General features: G+C 36.6%; 1 protein-coding gene across 3 annotated transcripts; it reads left to right on the forward strand.

Moving 5' to 3' along the window:
- Nucleotides 1-5093: 5093 nt before the first annotated feature.
- Nucleotides 5094-19287, forward strand: LOC107830832 (replication factor C subunit 3). Of its 3 annotated transcripts, none has more exons than XM_016658494.2 (12): nucleotides 5094-5218; nucleotides 6021-6152; nucleotides 6242-6352; nucleotides 6473-6505; nucleotides 12013-12181; nucleotides 12850-13031; nucleotides 13989-14125; nucleotides 14274-14372; nucleotides 14896-14965; nucleotides 15041-15115; nucleotides 15953-15998; nucleotides 18997-19287. In XM_016658494.2, exons 2-12 carry the CDS (start codon nucleotides 6069-6071, stop codon nucleotides 19053-19055), a joined length of 1065 nt encoding a protein of 354 aa, XP_016513980.2. In that variant the 5' UTR covers nucleotides 5094-5218; nucleotides 6021-6068; the 3' UTR covers nucleotides 19056-19287. The 3 variants fall into 3 exon arrangements, with proteins under 3 accessions (XP_016513980.2, XP_075100502.1, XP_016513981.2); XM_016658495.2 differs by lacking the exon at nucleotides 5094-5218 and adding an exon at nucleotides 5231-5369; XM_075244401.1 differs by lacking the exon at nucleotides 15953-15998 and having other exon boundaries at nucleotides 18997-19221.
- Nucleotides 19288-19685: the final 398 nt, after the last annotated feature.

Below are 19685 nucleotides of genomic sequence, written 5' to 3' on the forward strand. Positions count from 1 at the left end.
ACTATAATTGTTATGTAATGAAGTCAAAATGTAGCAGATTATGTCAATATGTTGTAGTTATTCATAATACCTGCACAATCCCCTTTTCCAACTTCATGAGCTTGCTACTGACAGATTCAATGTCCTCTTGACAATCTGTATATTTGGGTTCAAATGATGGAGAAGCAGCAGTTGAAACATGTGATGGTTGAGCACCATGTTCATCTTCATATTGAATCTTGTCTGGCAGATTAAGCACTCCAAGCTCTTCTCCAGATTCAATCATGTTTGTGAACTGAATGATGAAAATAACAGTTAATTCAAGTGACAAAAAAATGTAGATTCAATGTAGTTATTATGAATGTAATTGTAGCATCATACAAAAGTGGAAAAAAATACCTTGATCCACTCAGGCTTGATCATCTTCTCTTCAATTGCAGTTAACCAAATCTGCCCCTTTGTAGCTGACCATCTTAAAATGCGAGGTATAGATTCAGAACATCTCGTAGCAAGCTCGGTGCTGACGGACGAGCAACACTCATATAGCCACACTTGCAAGGCTAATGAGCATCCCCGTATCAGATAAGAATGTACATGGGGATTAAGACGATGTCGGACAGATTCAATAACCTGCTTGGAGGATTTGATACCCCATGGGTATGACTCAAAATTACCAGACCCTATTAGAAAGAACATAAACTTGTCTATGAAAGTCACATGGTCTTTATCAGAAGGACAAACAAAAAATTCCAACATATAAAGAATGCACAACTTCACCACATCCACATCGTTTGCCCATGCTTTATTAGTCACTACATTTTTCAAATGCCATTTCTCAACCCTTTCTTTGTTCGAAAAATATGTATTCATTAAAGGGCTAACATAGGTGGAAGTGTAACCATAGTCTGAAAACTTATTCACACAATTAAGACCAGTTATCAACCCAAATTCTCTCAAGGAAAAATTCAATTTTTCACCCTTAAATAGTACTGAAAAATATGAGTCAGTAGACTTTGTCAATTCATACTTCATCAGAAGATGAAGTGATTGGTTTTGCATACAGATTGTGGGGAGACCTAATAAGTAACCAAAACAAGTTTTTTTGAAAACCCTTAAAGCATTCGGAGAGAGTAAAGCTTGTATCTGACTAGGTATGCTAGGATCACACAAACTGTGGAATCTAAGCACACCATAATCAACATTTTGTTATGCAAAGTAAGGTCCATTCTGTAGAAAATATAAAATTAATGAACATTAGTAGTTTGCATAAAAAGGAAACAGTAATCTACATATAACTACATGACAAATACAAAATATAACTAGAAGAAGAATAGCCTACCCACACCTATAACTACAAAACAATAACAGAAGAACAATGCACGTGTAAATATTATCTACGGGATGTAACAATTACTTCAAGTATGTCACATAAATGTAGATTAACTGTAGTTAGAATGAAGTTAAATATATGAGCTATACATGCTACAATAAAAAATAACATATCTACAATTTAACCATCAGACTACACATCAACTACAAACTAACTACATTTATACACTGTCTAAGAGTCACAGTTCCAATTAAACTACAAAATTGAGACAAAGAATCTACAAAACAGTTACTTCAAGTATCTCACATAAATGTAGATTAACTGTAGTTAGAATGAAGTTAAATATATGAGTTATACAAGCTACAATAAAAATATCATATCTACAATTTAACCATCAGACTACACATCAACTACAAACTAACTACATTTATACACTGTCTAAGAGTCACAATTCCAATTAAACTACAAAATTGAGACAAAGAATCTACAAAATTAGGACAACACCACATTTTACCAAAATACACTTGAACAATCAAAGAAGAACAATGCACGTGTAAACATTATCTACAGAATGTAACAGTTACTTCAAGTAACTCACAACATGTAGATTAATTGTATTTAGAATGAAGTTAAATGTAGCAGCAATACAGGTTGCAATGAAAAATACCATCTCTACAATTTAACGATCAGACTACAAATCAACTACAAACTAACTACAGTTACTGTCTAATAATCACAGTTCCATTAAACCTACAAAATTGCGAAAAATAATCTACAAAATTAGGACAATACCACATTTGGCCAAAAAACACTTGAACACTAAATTAACACTTGAACAACAGATTTTTACAACCAAAATCAAACTACAAAACAGTGAGGAAACATAAATAGTGTTTACCTTTATTGAAATTTTTTCCTTAACCAATTTTGGTACTTTTTTTGAGGGTTTCTTCTTCTTTGGTTTTGATGAAGAAGGAGAGACCTTGTGTTTTTTCACAGATGGAACTTTGGGAGAATCATCTACAAAATCGTCATCTACACTCAACTCTTTCCCCTTGCGTTTCAGTTGATTCTCGACTAGTTTATCAACTCCACCAACATCAACATCGTGCAAATGCTTGCTTCTCATTTCCGCACGAATTTGTCTAGGAGATGAAATACCAGTAGTTTGTTCACTTGCATGCGTCGATTGTGGGTTTTTTGGTGGTGATTTTGGTGTTAAAACACCCAAATCAAAGGTTGGAATATCAGCTAATATAGCTTTTGATGATTTTTTTGGGGAGTGTTGGTTTTTTTCATGATTTAGGAGTTGAAGACAAAGATGGAAGTGAATTCAAATTGTGGGGGATACTATCAACTGAAGGTAATTAAGTGGAGGAGAAAGTGATGGTAATTATGGGTGAGAAGAGATTGTACGAGAATGGAGGAAAAACTGAAGGTAAATCGTGGGGGTGAGGTGGGGGGAATTAACTGAAGGTAAATCGTAGGGGGTATGGGGGGTGGGAGGAGAGAGAGGCGGGTAAACCAAATAACGTGAAAATACAGTCATAAAATCATGCCTAAAATAAATGAAGGAATAATTATACCCTTAATTTGAATTATGGTATATAAAAGGTAATTTGGTATGCTTAAATGTAATTAACACAATCCTTAAACAATGAAGGTAATACTGTTTGATATATGGTATAGATAGGTAAAAATCCCTTAGAAAAACGACATGAGCACAAACCTTGGTATTTGGTACCTATTACTTGCCTACGCCGATGTATTAATATTTTTCAAACATCATAAGTTCATCGAATTTTAATAAACATTAAACTCATAATTACAAAATAAGTGATTTTTTGACCCTTTTTTATGGTCCAAAATAAGTGATTTTTGTAGATTTCAAGAATGAATTAATTATTTTTTACCTAAATTGCCCTTGAAGTAAATAGCGTTGGAGTATGTGTCAGGAGTGTTTATGTGAGATACTAAAGGCTAGTATGGTCAATTTCATTGCTAATTAATGTTAAAAGGTGAATTCCTTAATCTGTATGAAAATAGCCAAAAAATAACTTATTTTAGACTGGATGAATTAACAAATTAATGGTGAGAATATAAATATGAATATTAAATTCATTAAATATAAATGCAGGATCCACAGTGGCTAGTAGGCTGTTAGTCAGGGGCCACTTTCTCCTCATTACGGTTGGCAACTTACATATTACATATTAAAGGGAAGCAAATCTCATTTTGAATGTCCAAATTACCCTTTCAATATTTTTAAATAATTATTGCAGCAGTCAAAGAAATTCAACATAAAGTTTGTTGTGGGAGTAGGTGATCTGTCCCTACTCTCGAGATCCATACTAAAGAATAGCGGAGTCGGGACTTTGTATATAAATTTTTATATTAGGAATCACATTGTGCTGAAGTTGTGGTTGCCGCCATCCACCAAAGTCAGATATTTTTGGTAGCTATAAACAGCGATAACAAAATGGTTTTAAAAAAATAGTTAACCATCCATATTATTCACTAGAAAAAGGGTTGGATTATGAACTTTTTAAAAACATATCAAATATGGATAAGAACGATATTATCCATTTAGAAAATGGACGACCAATGAGTTTTACTTTTATATTTATAAAGTCGACTAGGAATTCTTCCAAATGTGATCATATTCAAGAAGTTATAAATACTATGATTACCCATATTATTCGCCAGTTAACCCGTTTTTTATTTGTATTAAATATGGGTCGGTCGGATAATTTATTAGTGTTTCACTACCGTTTTCGACCTGAGCCATATCCGACCTGACCCACCCGGTTGCCACTCCTAGGTACAAATAAAAAAAATTCACTATCGGGATAGTTTATTTTGAAGTATAAAAAATTAATTTCACTATATTTTTTCCTTATCACTTATAGATCATTTGGTTTCAATATAATATTTTGCATGACTAGCCTAACTTTAGACCGTTATGTTTGATTACTCATATTGTTAGATTGCAAGCCAAGTTTGCAGCTGCATGACAAAACTAACAACAATAACAATAACAACACAGCAAAATCTCATAAGTAGAGTCTGCGAGGGCGAATGTAGCGCATTGTCGACGAGTTCAATTGAACCCATAATTTTTGATGCGGAGTAAAATTTATATGTAAAAATTTATTAAAATTATAAAAATAGTAGATATGAACCCATAACTTTAAAAATATAACGAGTTCAATGCTAAAAACTTTAAAAGTTGAACCCATTGAATTTAAATCCTGAATTCGCCCCTGAGAGTCTGGGGCGGGTAGAGTGTACGTAAATCTTATTCCTATCCCGAGGGGGTTGAGAGACTATTTCCGGTAGACCCTCGACTCAAAAAGACAAAAAGAGAGACAATAAAGAATCAAATGAAACTCTCCGGTAACAACATAAGTCATTGATCAATATGCTTATTTTTCTAATAATTTTACCAATTTATACCTCGATCCACTAATATTCATATCCTACAGAAAAACAGTCATTTCATTCGGCACAATACTCAAACATACATCATATTAATTAATAAATGGTGTTTTTATTGTAAATCATTATAAAATCAATTATACAATATGCTACGTTAAGTTGTGGACGGTCTTGAGTGCTTAAAGTTGATTAAATGTCACATAATTTTTAAAAATTGGATACATTTTACATAGGGGTGCTCAAAGTGGATATCTAATGCCATTTTTGCTGCTTTATAGCTGGATGGGCCCAATAGCCCAACCCTAGTAAGTAGCCCATCTAGCACAACATCCAAGTTAGGGCGAAAACGACATCGTTCGCATTTGGCGGGGAATTGATCTTTCACACATTCCGCTACACTTGCCTCTTTTTAGTCTGCTCATTCACTGACAGCCTTCCCAAGCACCCCAAGGCAAATTGGTTGCGAATCAGGTCAAAATTTCTTCACTTTTCTTTGTTTCCGAATCTTGAAAGTCACAAAAAATCTGATGAATTCATTGGAAAAAATTGTTGTTGAAGATTTCTAGAGTTGGATTTGCGAACCATTGTAAACCCTCAACTTTAAATTAAATTGAAGAAGCAGGTTGTAAGCATTTCTTTGGTCGAAAATGTACCTAAGGCCTGTGTTATTTCGTGCTTATTTTTCTTCGAAGAAGTAATTTTGCATACAACTTGATTGCCTATATGCATGGCCATTGTGCATAGAGCATTTCTCGTTTTTTTTAGCGGAAGTATTTACTATGAAATGCTTGGCTTTATACTACTTTACTCCTCACCTGAGCCTTTCTTTGCCTCTGATAATAGCTACTTACTTCATGATCTTTCTATTTGCTCTTTATTTTATGCTATTTTAAATTTTTTGAGTTTTTTGACAGTGAAATTCTGCATACTACTTTATTTAGTGGTTTCAATCAGACTTATATAGTTGGTCTAGCTTTTTATTCCATAATGTCTTAACTTCTTTTTTAATTATTTTATAAAGATGTGGATGGTTTCTTTCTCTGTGCTATGAAGAACTCTGTGAATGGAATGTTCCCCTTTTCGTCATTAACAAGATAATTTGTAAAAACTCGGTAGTTTTGCTTGGGGATTGTTTAATATGTAATTGGAAAAATAAACTTCAAAAATTACAGTGCTTTCCATTTTTGTCTAGCATAAGAATTATAAAAATAAAAATTGTTTAACAAAAAAAAAAAAGAATTATAAAAATTTGTCGCCTAATATCTACTCTCAGGCTCCTGTTTTCCACATTCTCTTAGAGTAGTTTGGCTCAAATTTGAAGATGTTGTGGGTCGACAAATACCGCCCCAAAACCCTAGACAAAGTTATTGTCCACGAGGATGTTGCTCAAAATCTTCAAAAGCTGGTAAAACTTCTTTTTATTTGTAGTATACACCTTTGTGAATTCTCGAATTATTCACTATTTGTGACCCTTTTCTTTATGCTTACTATTAGGTGTCAGCGGGAGATTGTCCTCATCTTCTCTTTTATGGCCCTTCCGGATCAGGGAAGAAAACTCTGATTATGGCACTTCTGAGGCAGATTTTTGGTCCAAGTGCCGATAAGGTAACTCCGTCTCTTTTCAATTGATTTCTTTTTATGTGTTTTCTTCGCTAAAATATGAAATTTGCTGCTTAATTGATCTCTAAAGTAATATGATTTCCATTGGTTGGACAACTGATGCAGGTTAAGGTTGAGAACAAGATTTGGAAAGTTGATGTAAGCTTTTCCTTGAATTTCTTTTTTCAGGGTGCAAGTATGTTAATGTGAATTCGGTGTATAGCTGTATTATTCTTAGTTCTGTACATATATCAAAATATTTAGATCAGTAGGTTCCTATTTTTTTCAAGGCAAGGCGCTGTTCAAGTCAACAATATAAGGAAAAACATTAAGAAGAAATCTTGGTACTTGAAGTGTCTAGAGAATATTTCAATGCCTTTTTTATTTAAAAGTAAGACATGGAAAAAACAACTGAAGAATCCAACAATTGACAAAGTTACTTAATAATTACAACTCAATCTGGTGCCTTAACGAGTAGTCAGGAAGTTTGTCTCATGCATTACAAGCACTACCGTAATCAGAGCATAACGATAATACAAACTAAAGTAGAAAAATGAATCCCATCGTCCTCCCAATCCAACTTGGCAAATATCTTGCAAGCTTCCAACACTGGTTGTCGAGGTGTTTGCTTTTGAGGGAAATAAAGTTGGAAGATCTATTCCATCCAATAATTGTTCTTCATATTGCATAAACATGGAATATTTAGATGACACAATGGATAGCCCATTGAGTTAGCGTTCCGGTCTATTTCTTTATGTTTTTTAGTGGCTGCTTCTTTTTCAATCCTGCTTAGAAATGCTTTTCTTGAGTCGGGGGTCTATCGAAAACAACCTCTTACCTCCACATGGCCCCAGTTCACGAACCTGACTCTGATACCAATTGTTACAGGGCCAATTTTAGCACAATTGACACTGCACGACAGTAGCCAAATTCTCAGCCACTCAACCTTACTTTTTCGCACACAGTTTGACACTTAGAATTATTTCTGACTTGTAAGACGTAGCAGCACACAGTAGTACGGGTAAAATCCAACCTTATTCAATTCTCGCAGAAATGTACAAAAGCATCTTGTTGGAAGGCTCACATATGCTACTTGCCTTAGCCAACGAAATACAACATATAAAAGGGGGCTGCCAATGGCAGATTACAAAGGGGCAGTTACACTGGGGCAGTTATACAATGTGCCTTGCACATGACTAGCCTAAAAACAAGAATAACTACTTAGTTATATTTTGAATTCAAACTTTCCCACGAAATTGAATCCATCTTCAGCATTTTGGCCAACTGCAACATATGTATTGCACATGGCTAAACTTCCACAACACATGCGCATCACACTTCTTCAGTCACATGACTTGCACACTTATTCTACAGCTTTTGCCCACACTTTGTCTTCCTGCCTTGCCTCGTCTTTGGACCATGCCTCGCCCATAAGCTCATGACAATGTCTTGTCACAACCTTTGTCGTCCCACTGATCCGTACGCATGCCTTAGCCAAGTGCTATGCGCCTTCGTTTGCCATAGCCGTCGCCCACAATCAAGGATGCCTTGCCAACACCAAAGACACCTTGCCTAGCTGACTTGCCTAAGTCCATGCACTAACTTAGACACATTTCCAGCTCCGCACATTGATTGCCAACACCCGCACAAACCTATGCCAAGGGGCAACGTACAACCCCTTGACATAGATTCTGCCCGACATCCGTCATGTCTCAATATTAGGGGCTAACAAACCACCCCCACTAGTTGAACTCGATGCCTTCGTGGAAGCTGATTTCAAGTAGTCCTCTATTCGCTGTTCATATTGCCACAATGAAGCACCCTTTTCTCAAGTCGCATCTGCCTCGGGCTTTCCTTTCCACAGAATCAGAAATTCTGTCCGCCCGTTTTTCTTATGCATCCCAAGAACCTGGTGGTCAAGAATCTTCTCAATTTCTTCCTCAAGCTGAGTGCGCATTTTAGGAGGAGCTCTCTTTGTTCTGTCAAAGGAGCAGCTTTCTTTGAACAGCATATCAAACGTACCACTGCTTTCTTTGAGTTATCTAAGGCCTTATGTTGAAGATCCGGACAGGCACAAAACAAAGAGAGCTCCTCCTGAGGTGCGCACTCAGCTTGAGGAAGAAATTGAGAAGATTCTTGACCATCAGGTTCTTAGGATGCATAAGAAAAACAAGCAGACATAATTTCTGATTCTGTGGAAAGGAAAGCCCGAGGCAGATGCGACTTGGGAAAAGGGTGCTTCATTGTGGCAATATGAACAACAAATAGAGGACTACTTGAAATCAGCCTCCACGAGGGCATCGAGTTCAACTAGTGGGGGTGGTTTGTTAGCCCCTAATATTGAGACATGACGGATGTCGGGCAGAATCTATGTCAAAGGCTTGTACATTGCCCCTTGGCATAGGTTTGTGCGGGTGTTGGCAAGCAATGTGCGGAGCTGAAGGTGCGTCTAAGTTAGTGCATGGACTTAGACAAGTCAGCTAGACAAGGTGCCTTGGGTGATGACATGGCAACCTTGATTGTGGGCAACGGCTATAGCAAATGAAGGCGCATGACACTTGACTAAGGCATGCGTGCGGATCAGTGGGACGTCTAAGTTTGTGACAAGACATGGTCATGAGCTTATGGGCGAGGCATGTTCCAAAGACAAGGCAAGGCAGTGTGGGCAAAAGTTGTAGAACAAGTGTGCAAGTCATGTGCTGTTGAAGTTTAGCCATGTGCAATGCACATGTTGTAGTTGGCCAAAATGCTAAAGAGGGATTCAATTTCGTGGGAAAGTTTGAAATCAAAATATAACTATGTAGTTATGCTTGTTTTTAGCCTGGTCATGTGAAAGACACATTGTATAATTGCCCTTTTGTAATGTGCCATATGCAGCCCCTTTTATATGTTGTAATTTCGTTGGTTCAAAGGCAAGTAGCATGTGTGACCCTTCTAACTGAGTTTCTTTGTAAATTCTGCGAGAATTGAATAAAGGTTGGGTTTTACCCATACTACTGTGTGTTGCTACGTTTTGCTAAGTTTGAAATAATCAAGTTCTAAACTGTGTGCGAAAAAAGTAAGGCTGAGTGGTTGAGAGTTTGGCTTCTGCCGTGCAGTGTCAATTGTGCTAAAATTGGCCTTGTAACAACGCTACCCTCCCAGGCCCCACTTGTGGAGTACACTAGATATGTTGTTTTTTAGTGGCCATACATATACTTTAGTCTAGCTATACTCGTAAAAAAAAGATACTTTAGTCTAGCTAAAAGAGGCAAGAGGAAAGTGGGATTTAAGAATGACCTTAATCTTTTTTTTATAAGATAAGTAAATATTATTAAGGCAAGGACCAAGATGGTACTGCAAAATACAAAACTACATTAGTACAGAGGTCATCATATAGCAATTAAGCACACTCATCTCAATGAATCTAAAAAGTATAAAACATCCCCTTACACCAATGCAACAGATTTTCTAAACAATTATACTTTACAACTGCTATCTGTTTCTTGTCTTTATCAGAACACCTCCTATTCCTTTCTAACCATATACTCCATAAGATGTATAGAGGAGCTGTTCTCCAAATTTTCTTTCTGTTTCCTCCAATCTTCTGTGCTTTCCAGCTTGACAAACTCTGCACATCTCTAGGCATCACCCAGTGCACTCCAAATAATCATAACACAACAGACCTTGCCCGGCAAAAACACAGTGGTATGTGATTTCTTGATACTACTTCCTTCTCACATAGATAGCACCTGCTACACATTATAAATCCTCTCCTCTGGAGCAGATCTTGAGTTAGACAGGCATTTTTAGTAGCAACCCACCCAAAACATGCCACTTTTGATGGTGCTTTAGTCTTCCATATCATCTTCCAAGGCCATGCCTCCTTCCAATTATTCAAATATTCTTGAAACATATTATAGCAGCTACTTTCTGTAAAAATTCCTTCATTGTCCGTCAGCCACACCAGTGAGTCATTCTTTGAACTCTCCAGTTTGAAGGCTTCTAAAACAGCCAACAGCTGACTGATTTCATCTATTTCCCTTAATCGTTCCTGCTATGATGTGAGCACCAGCCCTACCAGCCCTGTTCTCATCTATCTCTTTCTCTTCTTGCATTTCTAGAGTTCAATATTTTCTGCCCTCGTGTTTGACTTGTAGTTGTCATTCCTACATTGTTCAGAAAGTGGAGGGCGCTGAACAGAAAATAAGTTGTCTTTAATGAGCAACAACTTTAGTTTTTGCATTATTTGTGTTTTTGCATTTTTTTTGGTGAAGTTGAAGAAGAAGGAATAGGGAATTTTTGAAGCGTTTTGAGAGCCTTGTCTGAAGAGTGAAAAGTTCTATTTTGATCCTCTTATACTTTTGGTGCACAGCGGCCGTACCTACTTATAGATAGTTGGTTAGAGTTTTGGGAGATTTAATGTACAGTGCAGCTGAACTTCTTTTGTGAAGTTATCATGATCTTGATGTACTTTTAATAAATTCTTTTGATTTGTAAAAGAAAAGAAAGAGGGTCAGTAGCTTGGATAGAAAATCCCATTCCTTTGCTGTAGTTTTTTGTGGCAAGAATTTATGATTGATATTGTGTCAGCTTGAATGATGCACATGTAGTTGTAGAGATTCCTTTTTAATGTGTTTTTGCTTTAAATATAAAATACATGACTCATCATCAGACATTGATGCTAGAGGGAAAGGATGTATTCACACAATTTGTATGGATGAAAAAAGTATAATTGGTTTTATATTTTTTTTTTAACAAAACTTAGGGTGCAATCAATAGAGATCTACTTTTGGTAAAAGCGACAACAACCAGTGACTTCCATGGTTAGGGATCAATTGCAACTGATATCCTTCTTTCTTTCTATATTCTTTAATTCTTTTAGAAGTTTTAGTTTTACTTTACCCATGTGTGTGTATTTTTTTCTCTTTGTTTTAGTAACATAGTATGTGGATTTCAAGTTTAAAGAATATAAAGGATAGGCAACATGTGAATGCACAAGTTCCATAAATTTTAACTTCAGGAGAAGTATTGCTAGTTAAATTGAAATAAACAGAAGTGTCAAAATCATGATAATCCTTTTGATTCCTCATAATGCTTTTTCCATTTAAAGAGGCAGAAAATTTAGGCAACCACAAAATAAAATGAAATGTGTTACTATCAGTTACGAAAGCTACTTTGATCCAGTTGATGTCTGGAACTGATTAATTCAAGTATTTATTCATAAAAATTCTTATAAAAAGGTACTTATTCATAAACTTACTTTGATACATTCTTTACATATTAACAACATTTAATTATTTATTGCATTTGAGAAAACATATTGGACTGTGATGACCTTAAATGGAGTGACATGGATAGTCAGGAACTGAGAATACATATAGCCGACCCCAACTTGCTTGGGATTGAGGGTGTTGTTGCGTTTGAGAAAACAGATCCCTCTTTTTGTGCAAGTATGCCTCTAATCTATTTGTCAACACTGAGAAATTTGATATTCAAGAGCAGATGGAAATGGATCTTTGAGGTGAGAGACATTTTGCTAGAGAGGAAAACATTAGTTAGAAAAGGAAATAACGAGGAGCATTACTTCTTGCATTGGCGGGGATTCACCCATACCCGTTTTCTGGGAATTGAAAACAAGCATGGTGATTCGCCGATGTTAATTTGATTTATGCTTTTCTTCTCAGGCTGGTCCGAGGACAATTGATGTGGAGCTCACAACATTATCAAGCACCAACCATGTGGAATTGAGTCCAAGTGATGCTGGATTTCAGGATAGATACGTTGTTCAAGAGATAATCAAAGAAATGGCCAAGAATAGACCAATTGACACTAAAGGAAAGAAGGGGTTTAAAGGTGATTCAACAACTTTATCTTTTGATTCTAATCCAGGGAGAAGTTGTAGAAGTTCTGAGTTCTGACTCACCTTTTGTGTTTTATTTTCATCTGTGTTCTCGTGCTTTTATTTTACAAACTCCTAATACTTTTCATTTGTATTTACATAATATTGGCATGTGATTAGCCTAAATGGAGTAGCACGGTCAGCTAGCATTCATATAGCCTACCCAACTTGTTTGGGATTGAGGCGTGTTTTTTTGTTCACGTGGTTTTATATGGAGTAGGGTCCTAAGACCTTACCATGTCAAGGATGCAATGAAAAAGGCTGACAGCACTAATGTCTGCTGCATTTTTAGACTAAACAGAGGCCAACACGGGAAAGGAAAGAGTAATGGGAAAAGGTTTAAGATATGTAATGATTTTCTTATTTGCCTAAGTAACGAATTATTTGCCCAGTTTGGGTTCATGCCGGGCCGCTCCACTACGGAAGCTATCCACCTTATAGGAGGTTTATTGACTTGGAGAAAGCATATGATAAGGTTCCTAGGGAGGTGCTCTGGAGATGTCTTTTCTCTAGTTTGAGTTGTTTACCAGCAGCATTATGTAGATAAGCCGTATTACTTGTAATTTGTGGATTACTTATATAAGCTATCTAGCTGATAATATTTCATTTTGGTAAATGTTAGTATTAGTGCTAAATGAAGTTGACAAGCTCTCAAGAGAAGCACAACATTCACTTCGAAGAACAATGGAGAAGTACAGTGCGTCGTGCCGCCTAATTCTATGCTCTAACAGTTCTTCAAAGGTTACAGAAGCAGTCCGCTCACGATGCCTTAATGTGAGAATAAATGCGCCAATGGAGGAAGAGGTCAGTGAAATTCAGTTGTCCCACAGTTGATATGACTACTATGTCTTCTTCTCTTTTCCCTTTTTTTCCTGCATTCTTACTACAAAGTGAGGAGTGGAAGTGTGTTCTGTATAACAATTGCCTGCATCTTCTAGGCTCAGGCTTGCTTTAGACTAGTGTGTTTGTCTGGTCTTTCCTCCAGGACCCATTTAATGGTGGAGAGTTTTTCAGTAATGACATACATTGACTCACCAAAATGGGTTCCAAGTGAAGTGGCCTGCTGCACTTGTTTAGACGAGGTGGACTATAAATGCCCATATTCAGTTGTGTTGGTTAATTGTGTGACACAGAAAGTGCTCTTTTTGAGGAAAGGGTGTTTGTTCATCGTTGAAATAGTTTGAGCAGTCTTTACTCTTATATACCAATTTGTGCCTTAGATAATAGATGTAAGCTCATTAAGGAGAACATTTACCTAGTCAACACATTAAACAGTTGTAGGATACAAGTGTAGCATACTTGTAAAACTTATCGTCACATGAGTTTGTTTAATTTTTCCTACAATTTGAACTCTTTCGTTATATTTGGATAAAGTTTAAGAACAATTGATCATTTTCTTGATCCTACTTCAGTTTTTGTTTAATCATGGATAGGCACCGCATGATTCAGTGATATTCCACTAACATGTTGTAGTGTCCAGGAAAAGATGTGTCTAAGATTAATATTTGACTTTAGAAATCACCTCAACTGAAGGGCTATACAACATGTGGTTTTGAGGACCCTGTAACTCTAGTTGACCTAATGCGTAATTTACGTTGGTGTGTGTCCGTCAGGAAGTTCTCTGAGTCTTGTAAATCATTTAAACTTTCTAAATCGGAGTACATATACAGCCTGGTTAGTCATGTAGCAAATGTTGTTGACATGTTCTTTGATTATTTGGTGCATTCCTGAAATTCTCTTACAATATCTCTTGTTCGGCAGATTGTTAATGTTTTGGATTTTATTGCCAAAAAGGAAGGACTTCAACTTCCACAAGGATTTGCTGCTCGCATTGCGGAAAAGTCCAATAGGAATCTGAGGAGGGCAGTCTTGACCTTTGAGACTTGTCGTGTTCAACAGTTGAGCTCGTAACACCTTGGCTGGACTGATTTGTCTTAGCTTCTTGCTAGCTTGAGCTGCTAAATCCAAGCTTTTCACATATTATTTGAACTATTTGCACCAGAGTTTCCTTATGCATGTGTTGACCCCTTGTACTATTTGCCTAAGGTATCCCTTCACAAACAACCAAGCTATACCTCCAATGGACTGGGAGCAATATCTTTCAGAAATTGCATCAGACATAATGAAAGAGCAGAGCCCTAAAAGGTACAGCTGCAGTCCATCTAAATAGGGTATTCAATGTTCAGCAAGTGATTTCAGAAGCTTATGCTTTATGATGACAAAGATGATTGTTTTCTTTTTCAGCTCTGAAGTATTATATCAATGTGCTCTGGATAACTGTGTTTTAATTGTCTAACTTTGGAACTAGAGGTTGACACTAGAGATACAAGGCAACTGAAGGTTTAACTTTGAGAAAAGGGAAACTGTATAGTGGAGGAGTCTAGGCTTTTGAGTGCAAAGAGAAGAGTATGTTATTGCTAAGAAAATAGACCTTAGGCCTAACTCAAACTCAAAAGGTAGCTCATGAGGTGAACGATTGCTTAAGACTATATAAGGAGACAACAATTAATTCTCTCAACGAACGTGGGACACTTAAAACCCCTGGTACACTAGGGCTGAACGTCTAGAGCATGGACAACATAACTTGTCTCCTTTTTGTACTAATGACAGCACCTCAAAACTATAATACATTTGCCTCTTTATCTAAACTGCAATGCATTTGTTTCAGGTTGTTTGAGGTTAGGGGAAAGTTATATGAGCTACTAACAAATTGTATTCCACCTGAAATTATTTTGAAGGTAAGGTCTTTCCCCCTCTCTTATAAGGTGTTAGAAATTCTTTGTTTTTTTTATTGATTCTACCTTTGACTGCAGAGGCTGCTTTTCGAACTATTGAAGAAATTGGATTCAGAGTTGAAGCATGAGGTGTCCCACTGGGCTGCTTATTACGTAAGTTGTTGAGCAGGAACTTATAGCACGTTGGATATTTAAGGGAATCAAAGGAACTTATAGATGTCTTGACTACCCCAACCATGGCCTTACGGGTTTGGATTGGATGACCAAATTCCTTCGCGTAGTACTAGAATCAACCTTTAGTAATTTATTCTCGCACTTGTAAGTTGGATTCAGGTCCATGTGTGAACTTAGAGGGTGTTTGGATTGGCTTTTAAAAAATAGTTTATAAGTTAAAAGCCAAAAATCATAAGTTGGTAATACCCAAGTTTTTGCTTTTGGCTTATTTTTGTACTTTTCATGCCTAAAAGTAAGTGCTTTTAAGCACTTTTTATCATTGCCAAACACCACAAAAACTAAAGATGTGCTTAAAATTCAATAAGCACTTAAAATAAGCCAATCCTAACACCCTCTTAGAATTGGTTAAACATGCTGGAAGGTAAGGGTGTTTGTGGTTTGATTTGAGTTGGTTTTTACCTAAAAGAAGACCAACATCACTACTATGATATGCAGAAGAAAATTGCTTAATATCCAGGTAGGCGCAAATATTGAAGCAATCCGTAACTAGAAAGGATTAATTGTTTCTTTAAGCGATAGTAACTAAAGAGTCAGCTGTGTTTCCTTATGTTGTTGTGTGTGTGTGTGTGTGGGTGGGTGGGGTGGGGGGGGCGAACAGATGCTTTATATGCAATGTCATGTGATTCATTAGGTTATATTGCTCTTCTGCTTTATAGATTCTTCTGGAATTTTTCCTGTGCATGGATGAATTATGCAGATTAATAAAAAGAAAATTAAAACATTCCATAATTTAGAAAATTTCTCACTGTCTTTCAGGAGCATAGGATGCGCCTGGGACAGAAGGCTATATTTCATCTTGAAGGTATTGTATAACCTTTCAATCAAAAGTACTTTGAGCATAATGTGAAAATGGCTTAGACTGGCTGTGTTGAAGTGGAAACTTGTTACCTCTAGAAAAAACAGAAAATCTAAAGCATTTTCCATTCAGAGCAGTGTAAACATGTCACCTCTAGATAAGGAAAACTTTCCTTCACTTTCTGTTTTGCTTGCCAAATAGGAAAAAGGGACATTATGAGAGGCTTTTGCTTCCATCCTATTCTCTTCTATTGAACCATCCCAATATGCGAGCATTTCTCTCTAGTTTTCATCTTGAATTGAACTATATTGGAAGTTTAACATTGCTGAATCTTTTCCAAGTATTATGATGTAGATAGCCTATTAGAATTCCTCAGTCTATTAAATCTCTAGTTTTCATCTCGAATCAAACTATATAGGATAAATGAGGTCCTTACATACATGAATGTCAGGTGTTTTAGGTGTATCTCATAGGTCACAACTGAATGTTAGGCACTAGAAATCAATTTTAAGAAAAAAGGTTGATATGATGTGGAAAAATTAATTAGATATGTCTAGATATAGCTGCCTGGGGCTTTCTATTTGTAAGAAAGCAGCATGATGTTTGAGTTAAGCACATGTCACGGTTTCGAACCTTGCCATAGTCAAAGCCTGGGTATTAAGTGGAGTAGGGTAGAGGGGGTGCCCATTATCCACAGAGTATCAAACTGTGTGCCACAGACCCTGAGGGATTTATCAGTTACAAAAAATATATTAGATGAATAAATAAATAATAGGGCTAGATATAGCTTAACGTCGGACCTCTGAAATAGAATATACATTGACTTGAGAAAAGGATACATGAAGGACTTGTAGAAATAAAATAAACCCGAGTTAAATTGAGAGAATAAGCACTTCTATGAGATGCACACTTACTTTCAGGTTTCTTTATTAGATGCAAGCTTCGTGATAAGCTAATGTCAAGGACATGTAATCACTACTCAGAACAACAAAACAACAACGACCCAGTATAATCCCACAAGTGGGGTCTGGGGAGGGTAATATGTACGCAGACCTTACCCCTACCCCGAAGGGTAGAGAGGCTGTAATCACTACTCAGAATGTAACATAAATTACCTGATCTGCCTTTAATTTTCACTGTACATGGATTTCCCGTGTACCAACCTGTTCTTTTGTTGTAGAAAAGACATCAAAAAGTTGAGTACTTGATTGGCTCACCCATTATATTGTTAGAAGTAACATTTCAGCATTCTGACGTTCCGGCCGATTACCACCTTTCTGCCTGAGTGCTTTATCTCTTCTCCTCAAATATTAGATTCTCAAGATTCTGTTTATGGTTTGCTCAGAAATGTCTTATTAATACAACAAGACATGGATACCTGGGATTTGTCAATAACAGACAATACTAGAAGCTATGGTAGTAGGAAGGAATTTTTTAGCTTTCTGCTTGTTGGATTGACTCGACAACATTGTCCATATAGTTGAATACATAATTTCATCAGCTGCGTGTGTAATATACTTAAATCCCTGTCTAGCATCATAGCGAGCATATCGACAAAGGGTTAGGATATAGACATAATTCATTATTGGGTAAAGATCACTTTAGCCCGCGGCCGAAACTATTTACATCTGGTAGCCGCAAAAGTGTATAAAATAATTTTTTGTATATAACATACAAATATATATATATATATATATATATATATATATATATATATATATATATATATTGTTTTGAGAGCGTCATTTTTCCTTCATTATTTATAAGTGACTATGAGTGCATGATAGTGTGTGAAGAGTGTTGATGGACAACTTGAATAGAATGATTGAAGCTAAGGAGTAATACTTCAATTGTTATGGGGTGCCTGTGTCACGGGCTTAACTCAAGTAAGCTACGTGCGGACAACTGGACAGCCTATATGCTGCTCCAAGCTTCAGTCCTAACCTAGAAACAAGCACAAACTCGTGCTCAAGCTAAGGCAAACACACACACACACAAGTGCTGGAAAAACAGTGAAGTAAAAGGCACCAACGCCAATATTCTGGATTTACTTGATACAAAGGGAAATTACAAAGTGTATGAGATGCCTTTGACAAAGGGCTTATACATGTATATATTCTAATCAGCCACTACTTGGCTTGCATAAGCTTTAACCATATGAAACGGGGCATTTGAAATCACATGTATAAGCCCTTTGTCAAAGGCATCTCATACACTTTGTAATTTCCCTTTGTATCAAGTAAATCCAGAAAATTGGCGTTGGTGCCTTTTACTTCACTGTTTTTCCACCACTTGTGTGTGTGTGTTTGCCTTAGCTTGAGTACGAGTTTGTGCTTCTTTCTTGGTTAGGACTGAAGCTTGGAGCAGCATATAGGCTGTCCAGTTGTCCGCACGTAGCTTACTTGAGTTAAGCCCGTGACAGCCTGTTTCGTAGGAAATAAGTTTTTGAACAGTAGGAAATAAGAACATTAGCTTTTTTTGTTTTCCTAATTAGTCTTCCTACTTTTAGTCTGATATCTTGGTAACTTGGAGCTGAGAAACTTGAGGGATTTAACGCAAATTGACTACTGATGAGAATTGGCTCAATATGAATTGGAAATATATTTACTTTACACCATTAAACAACCCAATTAAGAGCCATCAAAATCAATTAGATTCTATCATCTTCCCACCCATGGTGACGGGATGATCCCACCCCAGGTGATACTGCAAAATACTATCAATAAACGATGGTAGTGCTTTCATTACAATCTGGAAAATAATCAATGGAAGCAAGAGGATTGCTTAACTCTATTCATCAGCATTTATCTTCAGGTCTATGACTGTATACTCTCTGTTGTTTGGCGGAGACAAACATACCTAATTCGATAAGCGTCATTGATGTTTATAGTTATGCTACATTGCATACATACTGTGGGTAACCGCGAATTCTTGGTGTCATGTATAGATGTTATTTCATATTAGGAGCTCATTTTCGTACGTTCATCTTTGATTTGTTTTGCAGCATTTGTGGCCAAATTCATGAGCATCTACAAGAGTTTTCTCATTTCAACATTTGGCTAGAATAGGTGTGAAGTACTATGGAACTATTCGGCAGGAGGAAGAACTTTTTTTGTTCCATTGTACCAATCTCCTATGTGTTTTAATTTTCTTGGGGCGTGTAGTCGTGATTAGGTATTATTGTACCTGAATTATATGCCAATTTGATCAAGTATCTTATTTCTCTTTACCTTGATATTCTATCAGAAGAGGGCTTCACAGCTTCTACCTTTGAAGTTGGAAGTGTAAGGCAAAAGGGTGTCCATCATGTCTTGGTCGGTACAACAGAAAATGGACGTGCTAATGCATATATAGTGAAGGTTGGCCTGAAGCTTGGTCGGCCTTGGTCCTTCCATATTTTGCTTCTCAAGTAGTGTCAAAAACTCTTTTAAGCCATTTTTACATGCTCAATTATTCATTGCGTCTGCATTCATTTTGCTTAATTTCGGTTCTCTTATTTCTCTTTACCTCTTTTAAGCCATTTTTACATCCTCCCTATTCCACCCTCCATTTTAAATACAATACTATTTCCACAAGCTGAAGCCCATCTAACTCAGTTCTCGTGTTCGATTCAAATCCAATCTCCTTGCTTGCTTCACGACCAGAGGAAAATTTAAGAGGTAAAATCTGAAAGAGGAAATGAGCACCAAAAAG

Source organism: Nicotiana tabacum, chromosome 22 (genome assembly GCF_000715075.1).
Source record: "Nicotiana tabacum cultivar K326 chromosome 22, ASM71507v2, whole genome shotgun sequence".
In the NCBI taxonomy this organism is placed as follows: domain Eukaryota; kingdom Viridiplantae; phylum Streptophyta; class Magnoliopsida; order Solanales; family Solanaceae; genus Nicotiana; species Nicotiana tabacum.